Below are 21,035 nucleotides of genomic sequence, written 5' to 3'. Positions count from 1 at the left end.
CTTTTTCCTCTACCTGTCCTAACCAAAAGTCCTGTCAATTGTGGAGCCGACCAGCAACAGGGAGCCACAGCAGAGAGACGAAAGAGCCACATGCGGCTCCAGAGCCACCGGTTGCTGACCCCTGTCTTAGGTGATTAAATAATAGTTCCTGTAAGTAGCCTCAAACGGACTTTTTCACCAGCCAGCCAATTACAGCCGTTGGCAATTTAGTTTTTTAAAAGCTGGTTGGAACTCGTTGGAAGACGTGAATCTCTTGAACTTGGCATCCGCAGCCCCAAAATTGCATCTGCTCTTGAAGAGCATTTAAAAAGCAAATTAGCGACACAACAGTTGTCATTGTGATAGGACAACAAAAGATGGTAACGGGAAAACAAGCCCGTCACTCATTTGCAAATGAAAATGCTGGGGGTTTTTTTTTTTCTTCGTTTGTCTTGAATATTCTTTTATATTCCTCTTGCGATTGGAATTCATATTTTATTGCTTCCAGTTGTGGCGTTAATGGATTAGATTGAGGGATATTTTTTTTATTTCCTGCATGGCATCTGCTTTGAAGAGAAGAAGTGGGATTTTTGCTGGTAATCCTTGGCAGAAAGCGTTAGGGGCTTCTAGGCTGGGAATAAAATTGTTATTTTAAGCGATTCCTATAAAAAGATTTGAGCTTTGGTTTCCAGCGTGCAGTCCAAGAAGAGATGGCTGTGTCGCTGATACTGTGCTTGAGCGAAGGCCAACAATATTAAACGTCAGTTGAGCCATGTTTATACTTGCAAATATACTTTGGCTTGGAGGGTTATTTTGGAACAGGAAAATTCATTGCAAAAGATGCGGTTCTGAAGGACATTTTATGTCAGGTTAGTTGAGCCACCTTCAAATTGGTTTAACGCCAGAAACTAACTCGGGACTATAGAGAAATCAAGAAGGAAAAAAACTGGTAGCCCCTTTTTATACCAAATGGGAACTCTTTTGTCAAATTAGGCACTCCAGAGGTTGCCCAATTTATTTTCTGTGAACTTTTCTAATTCCAATGCTTCCCCCCCCCATTTCTGGGGCTTTTCCCTTGTACTATACTGCAGACGTGGTGGTTCAGTGGCTAAGACGCTTGTGGATCCGGCAGTTCAGCAATTCGAATCCTCAGCTCCGCGTAATGGAGGTGAGCTCCTGTGACTTGTCCCAGCTTCGGCCAACCTAGCCGTTCGAAAGCACATAAAAAAGCGCAAGTAGAAAAATAGGGAAGGTCACGGCGTTCCGTGGGCCTTTGGCGCTGAGTCATGCCGGCCACATGACCCCGGCCACGTCTTCGGACAGCGCTGGCTCTTCTGGCTTTGAAACGGAGATGAGCACCGCCCCCTAGAGTCGGGAACGACTAGTACAGATGTGCGAGGGGAACCTTGACTTTTATACTGCAAACAGGTGTGATGAAAGGGCCCCAAAAGTGTTTAAAAAAAAAGCGCCTAGGAAAAAGCATCAAGCAACCCAACTCTATCAGAGCTCAGTTGCTCAAGGAAACTGGGGGGGGGGCACTTTGTCCCCATTTCTGGCACAGGAAATAAATGTCACCCTTTTTTTTTGTCCGTTCGCTATACAATACTTCCAAGCTTTTTGGAAGCAGCGATTTACAACCAGGGCCGTGGGTGGGCGTCGTTCAAGTCACAGCCTGAAGTCTAATCGCAATGATCATAATTGCGAAAAGAAAAGCCTGCGTGAAACGCGGCCCAGCTTCTTTTGTGATTCAAAGACTTGTCATTTTTCAAGGCCATTAAAGTCCGAACGGAAAGAAAGCAGCCGGTAATTTTAAACATGGGTTTAATGATGTAACCGCCTGTCAACTGCTGTGAAACACGCGACGCTCCCAGTGTTAATTGTTAGTGATTAAGCCCACCTACCCATTTGTAAGACCAGAGGCGGCTTGTCCCGAAAATATTAGGAACAAGCACGGCTGGTCAGCAGGAATTATTATCCCTCACTTGTCGGCTGCAAAGAGCTCAGCCAGGCTCCATTCGAGGTCAAATAAATTCTAAAATATTCACCCAATGAAAATAAACTAAGAGGCAGAATGATGCGATTCGGCCACAGCATACATCTAATCGAGGTCTGGTAGATGAAGATTTTTTTGGTTTAGGGTGCTTTCATTCTTACTAGTGTTCAATGGGAAGAAATAAACATTAAATAACCGAATAAGATAAACCTGTAAGTTACAGAGGTCAAAAAGTCCACTATAAAAAGAGGAAAGCGGATAATAAAAACACTTTTACGGGCATGACAATAATACGACCGGCTGAGTTACCAAAATGGATGAAGGCAGTTTATTTCAACAGTACCCATTTAGTCTCAAGAAACGGTGAAATATTACAACAAAGGTACGTGCGAGAAGCACCCCCTAAACATAACCAAGAAATAAAAGTTCTGAGGGGGTGCAGAAAAGAGAATTTTGGGGACTCGGATGAAAGACCCATTCCTTTGCGAAAACTCTGAACGCCATTCGCACGCGAGCGACGGGACGGGCCCAGCGTAACCTGTGGCCAAACTGAGTTATTTAACGGGAGCCAAATCGGAATCTGAAGCAGAAAATTGGGGAGGAAAAAAATCCATTTTTAATACTCCTTTTTCTAGGGAAGGGATAAAGCTTAATCAAGACTAATTGGGATTACGCCTTGGCGCGGCTGTTCTTTGTTTGGCGGCGCTCCATCTCGCTCCATCTAATATCCACAATATCCAAAAAGGAAAGTCACTCACGCATTAAGCTTTGTATAAAAAAGCCACACACACACACACACAAAAACCCTTGAATTCTCTGGATGTACTTCCGACAGCCGTTTTGTCTATCGGTATCCTGAAGTGGCACGCTTCCGTTTTCAAAAAAAAAGCATGCACGCTAAACCTCGCACTCAAAACCCAGGAGTTGGGAGGAGGGGGGGGGGGAAAGCTGGAAAAAAGCTTATTTTCCCCCTCCCCCCTTTCAAACCCCCTCCCCCCTCCAAATTCCCTCTTGCCAGTTCCTGGAGGCGTTTTGGGCCTCTAAAGGCTCTCTCCCATCAAAGGAAAGAATAGCTTCTCGCTTCTAACGCCGCTGGGGATAAAGCGTAAATGACTTTTGCAATGATTTCCAAAGGAAGGCAGGTTCGGAAAAAGACTTAAAAATTCCTTTGAAAGGGGGTCTAATTTTAGAAAGGACTTGAAATTACAGTTGGGAGGCCCGAACCTCTTCGCTCCCCACCCCTTAAAACACAAGCCGCTCAGCCTTTGCAGTCCATAAATAGCCGAATATTCTTCTTTTTTCATGGGTCCGGGCCTCGGATATGTGTCCCTCAATCCACATTCCTGTCCTTGCCAAGGAAGGTGAGGATACCCGACGCCCCTTGCGTGGTAAGTGCTGCGTTGGGCGTCCACGGCTGCCTCACTGCCCACGGAACCACTGCTCCTGATCGACCCACAGGGCCGCCTCGCTGTCACTGCCTTCGAGATCCCCTTCCTCTCCGCTGCCTTCCATGTCGTCCACATCCTCTTCCTGGGTGGCGTCGGTAGGGCTCTCTTCCTTCTCCATTTTCTGCATGCCTTCCAGGGACTTCTGGTCGTTGGGATCCAAGCTGGGGAGGGGAGACAGAAAAGATCATGGCCCGGGAGGGAAGTTGGGGTGGGGAGAGGGGGCCTGCCTTGAATCCTCACCTGGCCTGCCACGACTCAAGGCGTCTCCCCTCCCCCAAGGATTGCTTTGGGAAAGGGGTGGAAAAAGGGGGATTTTGCTTGGATGCTCAAAGCAGGGGTGAAATGTAAAATTTGTTACTACCGGTTCTGTGGGCGTGGCATGGTGGCGGGTAATGTGACTGGGTGAGCGTGGCCAACTTTTTTAAAAAAACTTTTAAAAGCATTTTTTCTACAATCTCTTCGGCCGAAGAGGTAGTAAAAAAATGCTTTTAAAAGGTTCTGATGATCCCAGCTGAGCCGCACGATCATCAGAGGCTTTTTTTTAACTTTTAAAAGCATTTTTTTCGGCCGAAGAAAAAATGCTTTTAAAAGTTAAAAAAAACAAAACCTCTGATGATCGCGCGGCTCAGCTGGGCATGGGGGGGATGGGGCAGGAAATTTTGCTACCGGTTCTCTGAACCGCCCGCGGCCATCACTATCGGATCGGGTGATCTGATCTAATCTGATCTGATCCGATCTAAACTGGGAGCATTTCACTCCTGGTTCAAAGGCAGAAAGGAACCTTTTGAGGATTTCTGCTGCTTTTTTAAAAAAAAAAACATTAACATAACAGTACATTTATGTTCCTCCAATTATGACACAGAAATATGACAAAAGTACTTTCAGAAAAGTTTTTTAAATCCTTCTATCTCCCCTTATTTGTTGGTGGCCATTTGGACAAATTATTTTCTGCTTCTGCTGTATTAAAAACAGAAGCGTTTAAGTCAAGTTGGGGGAAAAAAAAGCTGTGATGATTATTAATCCGAGCGAAACAGTCTATCTGAAAGGAGAATCAAATGTTATTTTTTCTAAAAAGATGGGAAAAAGAGGGCTGAACTGAACTCCCAAAGGGATTTTTTTGGAAAAGCAGGCTTCAAAGCACGAACGTCTTCAAATGGTGACAGTAAGTCAAGGAGTTACTACTATTCCACCCTACTACTACTGAGAACAAGCAAGGCCCTAGGACCCTCTTTTAAGAGGCCGAGGATTTTCTGCATAAAAAAATGAGACACAGAGCAGCGTTAAGGGAGAGCGGAGAAGAAAGGGAGCTACGGCCAAAGCCAACTGGAGTTTGGAAGGGGCTACCTCAAAGCGATACTGTACTGGTCCATGGCTTCCTGGTATTCATTGACTGCCACCAGGAAGTCGCCCAACATCCGATGGAGGATGCAGTCGCTCTGGTTGGCCAAGGCGTTGCGGAGCAGAGCGATTCCGTCGTCGTACTTCTGTTCTCGGCCTGTTGGGAAAGGAAGATTAAAAAGCAGCCCAACAAACGGTTCGTAAGAGCCAGTTTGGCTTAGTAGTGGTTACAGCACCTGCAGGGCTGTAGGAGGAGATGAGGCAGGAGATGGTAAATTCGAGTCCTGATTTATCCCTGAAAGCCAGCTGGGTCATTTGGGGCCGATCACCAGGAGACTGGGAGTTCTAGTCCCACTTTAGGCACGAAAGCCAGCTGGGTGATTTGGGGCCGATCACCAGGAAACTATGAGTTCTAGTTCCGACTTAGCCCTGAAAGCCGGCTGGGTGATTTGGGGCCAAACACCAGGAGACTGGGAGTTCTAGTCCTGCCTTATGCATGAAAGCCAACTGGGTGACTTTGGGCCAAATCCTCAGGAGACCACGAGTTCTAGTTCCAACTTAGCCATGAAAATGCCTGGGTGAGTCTGGGCCAGTCCCTCCCTCTCTCAGCCCAACCCACAGAATGGTTGTTATGGGGGAAAAACAGGAGGAAGAAGGGAGTATTGCACATCTTCACTGCCTTGAGTTATTTATAAAAATAGTAAAGGCAGGATATATAAGCGAACAAACCCGTCGACCAACAAGAAAAACCCCATGCAAATTCCGGCTTCTGCAGATCTGCACCCTTTGGCCTTCCAAGAGCGGACAGGCTCCGTTTAGCGGCCATCTAAATGGGCTGGACTTCATCCGTCAGCGACAGAGAGTGGGGGGAGGGGAGGGGAAGCCGACTCACTGAGCAGTTCGGCCTTCTTGACCACGGCTTTGATGTAATCGGGGCGTTGCATCAGGGCCTTGTCCAGCAAGGTCTTGGCCTTCTCTTGGGCCACGGGATCCTCCAGGCAGACGGTGGCCAGGAGCGTCAGCGTCTGAGCGTTGGCGCCCAGGGTCTTGTAGACGTTGTTGGCCATCACGGTGGCCTCACGGAGCCCGTTGGAGGCCAGGTAGCACTCGATGAGACCTGAAGGGCGGAAAGAGGTTGATGAAGGACCAGCCCAGGAGAAAAGGAACAGCTCAGAAACACAGCAACGGCTTTGTCCTGTTTAAAGACAAATCAGCTAAATTTTGAAAAGGCCACCAGACACCGGGCTCGTACTATTGTATGTGGTGGACCCATGCGGAAGCAAAAAAAATATTGGATTAAAATACATATCTGGCTGGAAAAGATGATACAACAACGTATTGACTTAAAACCTGAAATATTTTTGCTGGGGAAATTTTACCAGAAACTTATAGTAAAGAAAGCGTATGTTTGATTATTCATGTTATAACAGCAGCTAGGATTGTATCTGCACAAAATTGGAAAAGTGAAGAGATCCCTGCGGATGAGAATGTGATTAGAATGTGCAGAAATGAACAGATTGACACTGGCTATCAAAGAGAAAGAGCAAACTGATTATTATGCAATTTGCGAATCTTTTTACCAGTAGTTAGAGAATAGATATAAAAATTAATAGTAAAAGAACTTATTTAAAGTATAGAAAATGTATTTAAAAACTTGTATCATTAAGTGTTAAATTTGTACTCCATGACTATCATTTAGTGTTGTACCTTGATAAAGGTATCTTTTCTTTTATGTACAATGAGAGCTTATGCACCAAGACAAATTCCTTGTGCGTCCAATCACACTTGGCCAATAAAAATTCTATTCTATTCTATTCTATTCTATTCTATTCTATTCTATTCTATTCTATTCTATTCTATTCTATTCTATTCTATTCTATGTACACTGAGAGCACTTGCACCAAGACAAATTCCTTGTGCATCCAATCACACTTGGCCAATAAAAATTCTATTCTATTCTATTCTATTCTATTCTATTCTATTCTATTCTATGTACACTGAGAGCATTTGCACCAAGACAAATTCCTTGTGCATCCAATCACACTTGGCCAATAAAAATTCTATTCTATTCTATTCTATTCTATTCTATGTACACTGAGAGCACTTGCACCAAGACAAATTCCTTGTGCATCCAATCACACTTGGCCAATAAAAATTCTATTCTATTCTATTCTATTCTATTCTATTCTATTCTATTCTATTCTATGTACACCGAGAGCATATGCACCAAGACAAATTCCTTGTGCGTCCAATCACACTTGGCCAATAAAAATTCTATTCTATTCTATTCTATTCTATTCTATTCTATTCTATTCTATGTACACTGAGAGCATTTGCACCAAGACAAATTCCTTGTGCATCCAATCACACTTGGCCAATAAAAATTCTATTCTATTCTATTCGTTAATATGATTAATAGAGTTAAATAAATCACAATGGGACTGTTATAATATTAAGATGCTAAAGGTATTGGAAATTAAGCTAAGGTGAGATTAAACAATGAGAAAGACTGTATATTTTAATGTTGGCGCAAAATATTTGTACCCAGACGAGACACAGGTTAATGGAAAATAGACTGTTTATATAAAAATAAAATAAAAACTTTTTTTTAAAAAAGAAAGAAACAAAGCAACAGCTGAGTTCAGCACAAGCTCAAAATTTCAGAGATGTCTCAAAAATGGTTCCAAAAGGCAACCGGACTTCCTTGGGTTTTTTTTCCCCTTGAAAACATTTTGCTTCTCATCCAAGGAGCTTCTTCAGTTCTTGAAAAAGCTTCTTGGATGAGAAGCGAGACATTTTCAAGGGAAAAAAAACCATGGATGATTGAGCATCTTCAGAGACCTTCTGTTCTGTCCCCCTCACCTCTGTCCGAGCAATGGCTTAATTAGCCGGCACTATCAGCTCTGGTAGCAAACGAGTGAGCGCCTGCCAAGTGTCTCTGTTATCTCCCTTGATGCCGATGAGTCAACAAACAGTACTTCAGCTCTTAGTCAAGCAGTTGATTTGCCTGCTACGAAGAGGTACAGCAGCCCTTGCTGCTTTTATATCCTGTGGGGTGTGGCTCCATGACTCAGCACTTCCTAGGCCTGCCCCACCTCTGTTTCTGTTGTTCCCGCCTTTCCTGCCTACGAAACTTAGGGTCCAGCCAGGCCTGATTGCCATCAGCTGGGTCTGGAGGCGTGGCCTGGGGGGGGAAAGAGTCAGGGGACGGAGGCCTCGTTATCTCCTCCACCTGGCCTGCTTCTGGCTCCTGGAGCTGAACCAGGGAAGCCGGTGCTCCCAAGGTAAGTCCTGATGGCCCTTCCCCCTCACTTTCCAAGTCACTTTCTGGCAGGGGGCCCGGCTCGGGGGGTGCAGACACAACACCTTCAGTGACGTCCACCAATCTCTACCCAGATGATCAGCGATGTCCCAAAAGGAAACCGGGTGGGAATTTTGAGGCTTCTCAAAAACATTTTACCTCAGGCGGTTCCCTCACCTTCGTAGCAGTCCAGCCTGCACGGGGCGAGCCGGATTGCTTCGCGGAAGTGGATGATGGCCTCCTGCACTCTGCCCATGTTCCGTAGGGCGGCCCCTTTCAACAGCAGGGCCTGGACGCTGTTACTGTTCAACTGGATGGCTTTGGCTCCCAGGTACAAGGCCCGCGAGTAGCGCTTGCTGTAGAAGCTGTGGCAGCTGAGGAAAGGAGGAAGAGGGAAGCCTGAAACGGAGGTCGGATGGGGCTTGGAATACTTTTGAGGAAAGGAGGAACGGTCATGGTTTACCCTGAGACAACCCAAGGCTCGGCGTGCTGGTCAGAGATGTTGAACAGCCGGCATCCAAGGTTCTCCACATCCTCGAGTCGACCCTCCCGAGCCAGTAAATAACCGTAGACATCCATTCCTGAGAAACGAAATTAAAAGAACAATAAAACTTCAGAAGAACAAGAAACGATAACCCAAAATTTTCTGTCCCTATTTTCTGGAGCCTGACCTTTGATTAAATATGGATCCAACATTTGGGCCTGTTCGAATTTTAGGATGGCGTTCTTGTTGTCCCCGGCTCTGAAATACAGGTCTGCTAAACTGCCCAATATATCCACATTGTCTCTCAGGAGTGATTTTTTCTCCAGTGAGCTTTTTTTAAGGGGGGAACAAAAACACAGAAATGTAGGGTAATTAGAACTGCAGAAAAAACAATGGCTACCAACCTGCCTTCCATTGAGGACCTGTATACTGCACGAGTCAAAATGAGGGCTGTGAAAATATCTACAGACCCCTCGCATCCTGGACATAAACTGTTGCAACTCCTACCCTCAAAACGATGCTATAGAGCAGGGGTCTCCAACCTTGGTCCCTTTAAGACTTGTGGACTTCAACTCCCAGAGTTCCTCAGCCAGCTTTGCTGGCTGAGGGTCTCTGGGAGTTGAAGTCCACAAGTCTTAAAGGGACCAAGGTTGGAGACCCCTGCTATAGAGCACTGCACACCAGAACAACTAGACACAAGAACAGTTTTTTCCCCCGAACACCATCGCTCTGCTAAATAAATAATTCCCTCAACACTGTCAAACTATTTACTAAATCTGCACTACTATTAATTGTCTCATCATTCTGATCATCCATCTCCTCCCACTTATGACTGCGTGACTGTAACTTTGCTTGTATCTTATGTTTTATACTGATATTGTTTCCTGATTGCTTATTTGTAGCCTATGACTATCATTAAGTGCTGTATACCTTGATGAAAGTATTTTTTCTTTTATGTACACTGAGAGCATATGCACCAAGACAAATTCCTTGTGTGTCCAATCACACTTGGCCAACAAAAAAATTCTATTCGATCTATTCTATTCTATATGGAAAAAAAAGGATTTGTTGTAAAACAATATTCTGGAGTCCCTATCTCTCACGAATGAAAGGAAGGGAACTTCCATAATCGAGAGGGGGGGAAGCCGCGGTGTGGCTCAGGCTGTAAGATAGCCTGTTATTAAACACAGCTGCTTGCAATTACTGCAGGCTCGAGTCCCACCAGGCCCAAGGTTGATGCAGCCTTCCATCCTTTATAAGGTAGGTAAAATGAGGACCCAGATTGTTGGGGGGGCAATAAGTTGACTTTGTATATAAATATACAAATAGAATGAGTCTATTGCCTTACACAATGTAAGCCGCCCTGAGTCTTCGGAGAAGGGCGGGATATAAATGTAAATTAAAAAAAAAACGCATTCTAGATTTCACGCTTCCAGTTTTGGTTCCAAGGATTTGTGCGTCCCAATTGGATTAAACCACCAACATTTCGATCTGGGTGCTCACCAGATTGTGTTGATGGCTCTGGTGTTATCGCCCGTGTGCACAAACGCGTATGCTTTGATCCACACCGAAAGCCAGTCTAGGTTCGGAATGCTCTGAATCACATTCATGGTCAAGGAAGCCACTTCTGCGCCCTTCACCGAGAGCGACAACAAGCCTAGATGGGGACAGACCGCGGTTACGATGTCCAGGCTAACAAAAGCAAGGCTCGGTCGGGCAGCTGAACGCAACGAGACCAGGTTGGGAGCGTTTCATGGGAGCTGGAGCCCACCCAGCGTGGCCGGAGCAGACCAAAGGAAAGACGTTTCAACCAAAAAAATTCAAGATAAAACCGAACCCCGTTCCTGCACTTAAAACTCCTGATTTTCAAAAACAGTAAGGCACAAGCCCATTACGCTCACTCGGAGGCGTTCCACCATCCCTTCCCTGAGAATTTTGACACTTGGCCAAACCTTGATGTCAAAGTAGCCAACTTTATTCCTTAAAAACGGCGACAAGCAACGGAGGAAGGAAGGGAGTGGGGGGAGCTACCTAGAATGGCATCGAGAGCCAGCGGGCACTGCCTCAGAACCTCCTTGTAACTGGTCACCGAGGAACGTTCTTGGCCCGTCTTCTTGTACAAACTGGCCAGCATCATGTTAATCTGCAAGAGAAACACCAGAGCAACTCCGGCAAAGCTTTCAACCGAGAGACATCCCTCCCTCCCAACCACTGACACACAAGGCCCCAGCTTGGCGACGGCGTCTTAAGTTTGGCGGCAAAGTGGCGTCCTTGTGTGGGAACACCTCAGGTGCCAGGAAAAAAAACAACAACCTCGCCCGGGTTCAATCCACGGAGAGGAACCTACCTTGGGGGTCCTCTGTCTGGAAGGGATACCATCAAGGACGGCAATGGCATCTTTGTCTTGCTTTAACATGGTGTAGCATTCGGCCATTTTGTATTTCACTTCGATTTCAGAAGGCAGACACTAGAAAAAAAACAGGCACATCTTTTCTATTCAATGGTTTTGTGACTCCTTGTTGTGGTCCGTCAGCAGCCCGCTGAGCTGCCAGCGGAGTCGGACAGTGAGGAGGCTGGGGAGGACGATGGGCCAGTCCTGGAGTCAGGGGAAGGCCTGGACGAGGGCTCTGCATCAAAGGCAGAGATGGGACCAGGGCCATAGGGGAGAGATACACAGATTCCGGAGCCTCCAGAAGCTGACAGTAGTGAGGCAGAGGAACCGGAGAAGCCTGTTCCTAATACATGCATGAGAAGAGCTGCCAGAAGGCAAGAGCAGCTCAAGCAAAAAGGACAACTCGGGAGTAAGGCCAGGAGATGATTGGCCCCACCCATATAAGGCTTAAAAGAGCAGCAAAGGCTCGGGCTCTTCGTAGGAAAGCAACGTTGCTACATCTGTTTCTATTCGGCGTCTCTTGTTTCTGAACTTTGTGGGGCTTTGCCAAGAAAAGCCTTTGGCAGGGTGCCAAAGAAGATAAAGGTTTGTGATAAGGCCAAAGGGCTTTTTCTGAAGGATTTCGTTTTGGAATTAATTTGGACTAAGCTGAGAATGAAGCTATGCTGGCTGGAGAATTCTGGGAGTTGAAGTCCACAAGTCTTAAAGCCGCCAAGTTTGGGGTTGGCGGCTAACCATCGTGGTTAGACCCAGGCAGGTGGGCCCTCGACCCACCTGGCTCTGGGGAGTGGAGGCCGCGCTGCCGGTGGAGGGCCGGACTTTGGAGGTCTTGCTCAGGGCCTTCTTCTGCTGGAGAGCCATGGTGTACTTGCTGACGGCGTTGCGGTATTCTTTGTCGTGGAAGAGGGAGTCGGCGTGGTAGACCAGCAGCTGGTACTTCTGCGAGGGGGAGAAGAGCTCCCTGCAAGAAAAAGGACAAGCGGCGATTGAGAGTCCCCGTCGGAGCGAGTCAGCCTCTTCCTGGCACTCCCTTCCCCTGCACACCCACCTTGCGAGGTAGGCCAAGCTCAAGAGAAAACGCAGCAGGAGGCAAACTCGACCGCGCAAATATTTGGCAAGGTAAGGTTTCCCCCACCTGGCTTCTTTCAGCTGGGCTCACATACTACAAGTCCCATCTTCCCCAGCCCGACCCCTCCCTGCCTAGATTCCCTATCCCATCCTCCTGAGAACAACCTCCCATAGTGTCTAAAGCAGTGTTTCTCAACCTCGGCTGTGGTTGAAGATGGGGGATGCTAGAACTCCCATCATCCCCAGCCAGCGCACCCGTCTTCTCGCCCACCCTGCATAATATTCCCTATCCCATCTTCCTGAGCCAGCCTCCCATAGTATCTAGAGCAGCGTTTCTCAACCTCAGCTGAGCCTGAAGATGGGGGATGCTAGAACTCCCATCACCCCCAGCCAGCGCACCCGCCTTCTCGCCCACCCTGCTTAAGATTCCCTATCCCATCCTCCAGAGCCAGCCTCCCACAGAGCCTAGAGGAGCAGTGCTTCTCAACCTTGGCCGCTTGAAGATGGGGGAGGGGAGGACTACAACTCCCATCATCCCCCCCAGCCAGCCAGCCAAGCTGGGAGTTGTAGTTTTTTTTTCCACACACACACACACCCCATCTTCAAGCTGCCAAAATCAAGCAGGGGGTTGGACTAGAAGACCTCCAAGGTCCCTTCCAACTCTGATATATTATTATTATTATTATTATTATTATTATTATTATTATTATTATTATTATTATTATTATTATTATTATTATTATTATTAGAAGTGCTGCTCTGGAATCTCCACACCCATCATCCCCAGCCCTGTGGCGATCGGAGGATGTGAGCTGCAGGGCTGCCTTTTTTTTTTCTCCCCCTCCGGCCGATCGCTGCGTGGTCTCCTTTCCCCGCTTCGCTTCCGGTGGGCGGGGGGGGGGGCCCGGGGCCCGCCTCACTCACGGGTTGTTGCCGCTCATGGTGAGCAGGAGGCCGCTGAGCAGCCGCACGTTGGAGTGGAGCCCGGCGGCCGCCATCTCCCGCACATGATCCACGACGCTCATGGCGGCGGAGAAGCGAACCGGCAGCGACGAAATCGGCCGAAAGAGTCTAAAATGGCGCCTCCCCACGGGGTCCTCGCGCCGAGGGCGGCCATGACACTGCAGGCCACGCCCCCTCCCGGTGTGGAGCTGCCTAACGTGCGCCTGTCCAAAAAAATAAAATAAAATCCAGGAGCGGCCGCTTTTTCCACGCCGCCGCGCCGCGGATTTCACTCTCCTCTTCCAAAACGTAAATGTTACCCGTGTACGATCTTTATCCTTCGTATAAATCGGGGTGGGGGGCTTACATCAGGCACAGAGTTAGACACTTCGCCCAAAACCGGCTTTAGAAAATAGGAAACGGGCGAACGGTACCTTCTGAGCATGCGCGGAAGGGCACCTGCTTCCTTCGCCAACCGGGCGCCCCCAGCACTATATTGCAAAGTATATATGATTGCAGGCAGGCAGTGTTGGGTGGTGCCAGATCCTTGGCAAGATGTTTTTATTTGAAAATAAATAAGGATGGGAGGAAGGTGGCACATTTTGCCCCTTATAGCCATGGGCTATTTATTGCTAAAACAACAGACCTATTATTTATGTATTTAATAGAATAGAATAGAATAGAATAGAATAGAATAGAATAGAATAGAATTTTTTTATTGGCCAAGTGTGATTGGACACACAAGGAATTTGTCTTTGGTGCAAATGCTCTCAGTGTACATAAAAAGAAAAGATACCTTCATCAAGGTACAACATTTACAACACAAATGATGGTCAATATATCAATATAAATCATAAGGATTGCCAGCAACAAGTTATAGTCATACAGTCATAAGTGGAAAGAGATTGGTGATGGGAACTATGAGAAGATTAATAGTAGTGCAGATTCAGTAAATAGTTTGACAGTGTTGAGGGTTAATAGATCTATATGGCCCCCAACTCACCCAGAGTGGCTCTGCGCACGTTTTATGCATGTTTTCTTGGAGACAACCGCTTTGTGTGATGCAATCGTTGGTATGATACTTTTTTTTTTTTTTGCTCTGCAGTGCTTACATTATAGGACTTAATAATAATAATAACAGAGTTGGAAGGGACCTTGGAGGTCTTCTAGTCCAACCCCCTGCCCAGGCAGGAAACCCTACGCCATAAAACTTCATAAGACTTATAAAACTTTAGAGCAGATGCATCCTGCAAATCTATTAAAAGTGCACAACAGCATTCCCTACCAAATGCCTTCTGGACATCCCCTCCCTTACTGTCGTTCTCAGCCATTAAGAATAATAACTGAATTGAATTCGAGCTGGACGGTCTCAAGAAAAAACAGCATTAGAAAGAACTTTCGCTTTTATTATTATCAAGCTTGACAAGAATTGCACGTGATTTATTATTATTTTTTAGCTCCATCCTCCCTCCCATTGGTGACCTGGCATCCAGAAATACTTTTTCTCTTTTCGGTGGAAAACTTATATTAAAACAGAAGCAATGATTTGAATCACCCTGGGAACAGAGAATGCTGTAACCACAGATCTAACCGTTGTCTTCACTGCCCTGGGCCTGACAGGCTTTTGTTCATGAATTGCCTTTTCACAAAACAGGTCCACCACTAGGAGAGAAAAAGGAAAGATAAGTAACAGAAAAGCAGCTGTCATCAAAAACCACAACAGTCACTTAAATCCATTTTCAAGGCCCGAGGCTCGGCTGAACTCCAAATAAGCAATCTTAAGATTGATGCAGTTTTGAAACAGAATAGAATAGAATAAAATAGAATATAATAAGAATAGAGGAATGGAATGGAATGGAATGGAATATAAGAATAGAATTAGAATAGAATAGAATAGAATATAGGAGTAGAATAGAATAGAATAGAATAGAATAGAATAGAATAGAATAGAATAGAATAGAATAGAATAGAGGAATGGAATGGAATGGAATGGAATATAAGAATAGAATTAGAATAGAATAGAATAGAACACAGGAATAGAATAGAATAGAATAGAATAGAATAGAATAGAATAGAATAGAATAGAATAAGAATAGAGGAATGGAATGGAATGGAATGGAATATAAGAATAGAATTAGAATAGAATAGAATAGAATAGAATAGAATAGAATAAAATAAGAATAGAGGAATGGAATGGAATGGAATATAAGAATAGAATTAGAATAGAATAGAATAGAATAGAATAGAATATAGGAGTAGAATAGAATAGAATACAGGAATAGAATAGAATAGAATAGAGAAATGGAATGGAATGGAATGGAATATAAGAATAGAATTAGAATAGAATAGAATAGAATAGAATAGAATAGAATAGAATAAGAATAGAGGAATGGAATGGAATGGAATGGAATGGAATGGAATAGAATAGAATAGAATATAGGAGTAGACTAGAATAGAATAGAACACAGGAATAGAATAGAATAGAATAGAATAGAATAGAATAGAATAGAATAGAATTTTTTATTGGCCAAGTGTGATTGGACACACAAGGCATTTGTCTTGGTGCCTATGCTCTCAGTGTACATAAAAGAAAAGATATACTCAATATTTCAACTATTTTTCTGTTCTTGTCTTTAAAAAGCAACCTCTATTGTTAAGTATTGAACGGAGCCGAAGGAGAAACAGGAAGAGCCTCTCACCTTGCTGGGTTTGTCACTCTGGGGATCAAAAACCTTCTCGCAAAGCCTCAAGCCGGTTTCTTGCCTCAGTTGCTGCAAATACCCACGCATGACCTCTGAAAGTAGAAAAAGACACCGTCAGCAATGTAGAAATGGATCCTGTTACAGCACTTGAACGTCAAAGAATTAAAGCTTTAAAATTCTCCCCTTTGTCCCAAACCACCAGTTTTTTAGAATTATTATTATTATTATTTTGCAAAAGATCTGGTTTTTCCTCCGAGAGCCCATTTTAAAGCAAAATTAAGACTCTTTCTAATGGACGGATTTAAACCAGCCAGCCATATTTTTGATGGCCTTTTTTGGAGGGATGTTTTGTGGCTCGGATGCAGGGAAACTGAGCTCTGACGTAGATTGGTAAATTGATTAATCATCCAAACAAATAAACTCGGCATTCCTTTGCCAACAGGAGGGTAAAAATGTCCAATTAAACCTTGATTTTCAGTGACATGGAAAAAGCAGCTAAACCACGACTAAGTCGCATATTATCCCAATGCTATACACAGAAGTGAGTTGCGCAAACCTCAGGTGTTCTTATATCTAACTAGCCGTGTTTTATGAATGGGATTCAGGTACCCTAGCTTGCAATTTTTCTTTTTTTCCTCCCAAACCTGCTTACCTTCTTCCTGCTTGTTGCTGGGTCTGGCATAAAGAGCATTCAGTGGGAATCCCGGTTCTCCAGGAATCGGGAAATTGGTGATCCCCAAAGTATACATTTCTTTTTCCCCCTGGCCTTTGGAATTGCACTGAAGAGAAAACCAAAAATGAAAATCTAAAAACCAATTTCAGTACATTTTCTCTCTGAAATAAGCCCTTTTAGGAGCAGGCTGTGTTTAGGGGGAAAAAAATGTTCCAATCATCCTACAATTTGCATTACATTTTATTTCTTTAAATTTCTGAGCTCTTTTTTGCTTTTTTTTTCTCTTTACTAAAAATGGGCACCGCTTTTTATTTTAAAGTTACCTTCTGCAACTTTTTCAAGCATTCCGAAATATAGAGAGTTATGTAGATCAAGGTTCGATCAGCCTCATTCTGCAGGTAAGAAAGAGAATTGAAGACGGAACGTCAAGTCTGTTTTTTTCCTCTTTACTAAAAATGGGCACCGCTTTTTATTTTAAAGTTACCTTCTGCAACTTTTTCAAGCATTCTGAAATATAGAGAGTTATGTAGATCAAGGTTCGATCAGCCTCATTCTGCAGGTAAGAAAGAGAATTGAAGACGGAACGTCAAGTCTGGGTTTTTTTCCCCTCTCCAAAAGGAACTTTAGCTCTCTTGTTTTATTTTTTTCCCTTAATCTCTCGCGGAGAGACTCATGGGGGGACACATTTAAAGATCCTTACCTTGATTTCGTAATTTTTAAAGAACACATTGGCTTTGAAGTAGTAGATGGCTTCATCGATTATGTCCGTATCTTTTGCTGGTGAGAAAGAAGGGAAGCCAATGTCTTTTGAGTCATCATGAAAGAAAAGACATTCCCTAAAAATCACCCACAAATATCTACAAGGTACAAGGAAGCTGTTGCACCATAATACATTCATTTATTAACACTTCTGTGCTGTGCAAAAGACCCAGAGGTTCTTAGGTTATTTTTTATGTGTCTATTGGACAGAAAATCCGTTTTGGTTTGGGTGTATGATTTCATTTAGTATATTTTGAATTCTGTCTGCTGTTATAGCCATAAAACATCTTATAATCGGCATTTAACAGCGAGATTGGTCTGTAATTTTGGATCTTCTGCTTTTCAGTGTTGCTTTTGGGAATAAGTGTGTATATTGTTTCCTGATTGCTTATTTGTACCCTATGACTATCATTAAGTGTTGTAAGTGTACCTTGATGAAGGTATCTTTTCTTTTATGTACACTGAGAGCATATGCACCAAAGACAAATTCCTTGTGTGTCCAATCACACTTGGCCAATAAAATATTCTATTCTATTCTATTCTATTCTATTCTATTCTATTCTATTCTATTCTATTCTATTCTATTCTATTCTATTCTATTCAGTGTTATTAAAGCCTCCGTCCAAGATTTTGGTATCTTAGCATGTTCTAATACTTCATTATATGTTTCTAATAGCAAACCCAGAGGATTAACAAAAGCACAACGGCAATATCTTATGTTATACTAATGGCACTGAGCAACAGGAGTGGATGCAAAAATCCAAAAATATCCCCAAATACTTTCTCCTAGAACCCACGATTTTTTTTTAAGCCGTCGGATTAACTGGCTGGGGAATTCTGGGAGTTGAAGTCTACCCATCGCAAATAATTCCTACCATTGAGGAATCCAACGTTGGAAGCAAGGATAAGCTTAGAGTCGATTCTCCGAGAATGGACTTACTTTCACGCGGAGCGGGTCCTTTGAACTGACTCCTGATGGGCAACAGAGCCATGTTCCCCACGAGTTTGGTGTCGGGATCCATCAAAGTGGAGTGATAGGCCTGTCGTGAAAGAGAGAAGGTGTGTGTGTGTTGGGGGGCGGGTTGATTGGCAGTGAAGGAGGACCACGCTTGGGGGAAACGGGAGGGGGAGGGCTTCCAGATCTCCTTAGAAACATTCTAAGAAGATGCCAAACCCCACCCACAGATCTGCTTTGAGAGCATGACATTAGAATGAGAAACGCCGAGGAGGGTCGGCAACCTACGGCCCTCCGGTTCCAACCTGGCCCAAAGAAATAACCGCCGTCCAGCGTTTCGTTCCTTGATCAAAGGGGGAGAAAACAGGGAAGTCCCACATTTTTAGCCTTCCCCACCACCCAAGTGTCGGGTCTAACCGCGAAGGATCGACTGTCCTTGGCAGGAGCCCCAACCTGGCGCCCCCACATCCCCCCCCTTCCTCTACAAGTCAGAGACATAAAATGGGAGCTCTGTGTGTACGTGTGTGTGTGTGTGGGGGGGTGTCCCTCTGCCCTGGCAGCCCCTCTTCCCACCCCACCCGTGTTTCTACAGAAAGAGTCCATGGGGCAACCCACCCACCCACTCAACCCCTCAAAGACCGGGTGGGGGGGTGTCAGAGAAACCAGGATCCGGGGGTCCTTTTCCCCATAGGGCTGAAATGGGGTGGGACCCCCATCCCTCCCCACATGCACAATCCCCAATGATACACGTGTCCAGCCATGCACTTTCCTGCTTCCCCACCTTGGGTAGCAGCCACACAAGCACAACCACACACCAAAGGACACAAACACACACAGCTTTGTGTTGAAGTTGCCTGCTCATCATCTCCCTTCCTGCTTTTTTCAGCCGACCCCACCCAGCCAGCTTGCACAACGCCTCCGCCTTTGCTCCCCCCCCCCGCTCGCCTTGCAAGCAGCAGCCCCTCCAGGCGACCCCCTCACCCTCCCCGGCCCGGCTGGCTGGCCGCCCCTTCCCCTCACCGGCATCTGGGCGGTGGCAGCAGAGCAGTTTCAAGCCGGGCAGCTTCGGGCGAGGCGATCGCGGCGCTTCCTTCCCTTCCCTTCCCTTCCTTCCTTCTTCCAGCTGCGCGCAGGCGGCCGGCAGGGGGCGCCGGAGAGCAGCGGAGCGGAGCGCAGCACAGCTGGCCCGGGCTCGGCGGACTTCAACTCCCAGCGGGCCTCGGCGGGCGCAGAGCATTGTGGGAAGGGGAGTCTTTCCCCCCCCCCAACCACCACATCTGGCGCTGTTTAAAGGGCTGGAGGCCAGATTGGAGCGTCGAAAAACCTCTGGCAGTATTTCAGCCAGGCAATTTTTCTGGACTTTTTGGGAGGTTCCCCCTTGGAATTCCACAAGGAAACACATACATCCTGCCTGCCGTAGATGGATGACCATGTTAATTATTATTATTATTATTATTAGAATAATAATAATTCTAGGATAGGATAGAATAGAATAGAAAAAAATACAATGTAGAATAGAATAGAATAGAATAGAAAACATGGAATAGAATAGAATAGAATAGAATAGAATAGAATTTTTTTATTGGCCAAGTGTGATTGGACACACAAGGAATTTGTCTTGGTGCATCTGCTCTCAGTGTACATAAAAGAATAGAATAAAATAGAATAGAATAAAATAGAATAGAAAAAAGGAATAGAAGAGAATAGAGGAAAATTAGAATAGAATAGAAGAATAGAAGAATAGAATAGAATAGAAAATAGGGATAGGATAGGATAGGATAGGATAGGATAGGATAGAAAAAAGGAATAGAATAGAATTTTTTTATTGGCCAAGTGTGATTGGACACAAAAGGAATTTGTCTTGGTGCATATGCTCTCAGTGTACATAGAATAGAATAGAATAGAATAGAATAGAATAGAATAGAAGAGAAGAGAAGAGAAGAGAAGAGAAGAGAAGAGAAGAGAAGAGAAGAGAAGAGAAGAGAAGAGAACAGGGGTCTCCAACCTTGGCAACTTTAAGCCTGGAGGACTTCAACTCTCAGAATTCCCCAGCCAGCTTTGCTGGAATAGAATAGAATTTTTATTGGCCAAGTGTGATTGGACATACAAGGAATTTGTCTTTGGTGCAGATGCTCTCAGTGTACATAAAAGAAAAGATACCTTCATGAAAAATCAGAAGGTACAACACTTAATGATAGTCAAGTGCTATCCATGCAAAGCTTTGGTTTTCCATCTATTTAGTCATCCAGGTGTTTTTCCTTATATTCTGCCTTTGTTTCTGTTGTTTTTATAATGTCCTCCTACAGCCTGAAGCAATTTCCCCTCCCCCCCGCTACTTTGGTTCTCATAATCATTCAAAGTTTCGTTTTTCTTCTTCTACAGTTTGATGGATTTGCAATAGTCCTCTGCCCTCTATTTTTCTTGACAGGTGCAACCTGTCGGTGTCACTTTGTGGATGGCACATATTCAAAAGTTTGCGCATTTTCTGGTCCTATTATTTATTATTATTATTATTACTACTACTATTATTATTATTATTATTATTATTATTATTATTATTATTATTATTATTATTATTATTGAGACTTGTAGGTCACCCAATTTTCAATGACTGTTGGCACAGCCAGCTAGATGTTTAGACTGAATTTGGCATTTCTGTTCACTTATCGAGCCCTTCCCGAGAATTTGGGGGAGGCAGATGTTATTGCTTAACAATATTAAAGATATCAGCACAAGATTACTATTACTGATTATTAAAATTGTACGCCACCTGATTCTCAATGAGTTTGGGTAGCTCACCCAAGATCAAAGAAATGACAATAAACACAATTGCCGTCGCCAGGATGAAAATGTTTTTTAGATCCCCTCTCTGATCTCCAGTGCTCTTTAAATAATAACTGTGGGAGGTCAAAGTTACACCTGTTGAATTTCAGTCTGCACCTGACTGTCACTGGCACAGGAAGGAGGGTGAGAATAGTTTTAAGCCCAACTCCCAAAGATT

At 44.7% G+C, this 21,035-nt stretch overlaps 2 protein-coding genes across 3 annotated transcripts; both read right to left on the bottom strand.

The window, feature by feature from the left end:
* Positions 1–2,286: 2,286 nt before the first annotated feature.
* On the bottom strand, positions 2,287–13,096 carry ANAPC7 (anaphase promoting complex subunit 7). Its single transcript, XM_058158617.1, has 11 exons — positions 12,928–13,096; positions 11,710–11,896; positions 10,891–11,010; positions 10,575–10,686; positions 10,047–10,200; positions 8,731–8,873; positions 8,523–8,640; positions 8,237–8,433; positions 5,651–5,875; positions 4,765–4,915; positions 2,287–3,581 (listed from the first exon to the last, which is right to left on the bottom strand). The coding sequence occupies exons 1-11, from the start codon at positions 13,026–13,028 to the stop codon at positions 3,392–3,394; spliced, it is 1,698 nt and encodes a 565-aa protein (XP_058014600.1). The 5' UTR covers positions 13,029–13,096; the 3' UTR covers positions 2,287–3,391.
* Positions 13,097–14,330: 1,234 nt separating this feature from the next.
* ARPC3 (actin related protein 2/3 complex subunit 3) lies at positions 14,331–19,204 on the bottom strand. 2 transcript variants are annotated; one of them, XM_058158802.1, is made up of 7 exons: positions 19,055–19,204; positions 18,020–18,119; positions 17,021–17,097; positions 16,805–16,873; positions 16,300–16,426; positions 15,645–15,739; positions 14,331–14,607 (listed from the first exon to the last, which is right to left on the bottom strand). In XM_058158802.1, the coding sequence occupies exons 1-7, from the start codon at positions 19,058–19,060 to the stop codon at positions 14,545–14,547; spliced, it is 537 nt and encodes a 178-aa protein (XP_058014785.1). In that variant the 5' UTR covers positions 19,061–19,204; the 3' UTR covers positions 14,331–14,544. The 2 variants fall into 2 exon arrangements, with proteins under 2 accessions (XP_058014785.1, XP_058014786.1); XM_058158803.1 differs by lacking the exon at positions 16,805–16,873 and adding an exon at positions 16,644–16,712.
* Between the last annotated feature and the right edge of the window lie 1,831 nt (positions 19,205–21,035).

Source organism: Ahaetulla prasina, chromosome 15, assembly GCF_028640845.1.
Source record: "Ahaetulla prasina isolate Xishuangbanna chromosome 15, ASM2864084v1, whole genome shotgun sequence".
Lineage (NCBI taxonomy): Eukaryota > Metazoa > Chordata > Lepidosauria > Squamata > Colubridae > Ahaetulla > Ahaetulla prasina.
The sequence above is the reverse complement of the archived record's forward strand: the minus strand, read 5'-3'. Positions and strand labels throughout refer to the sequence as shown.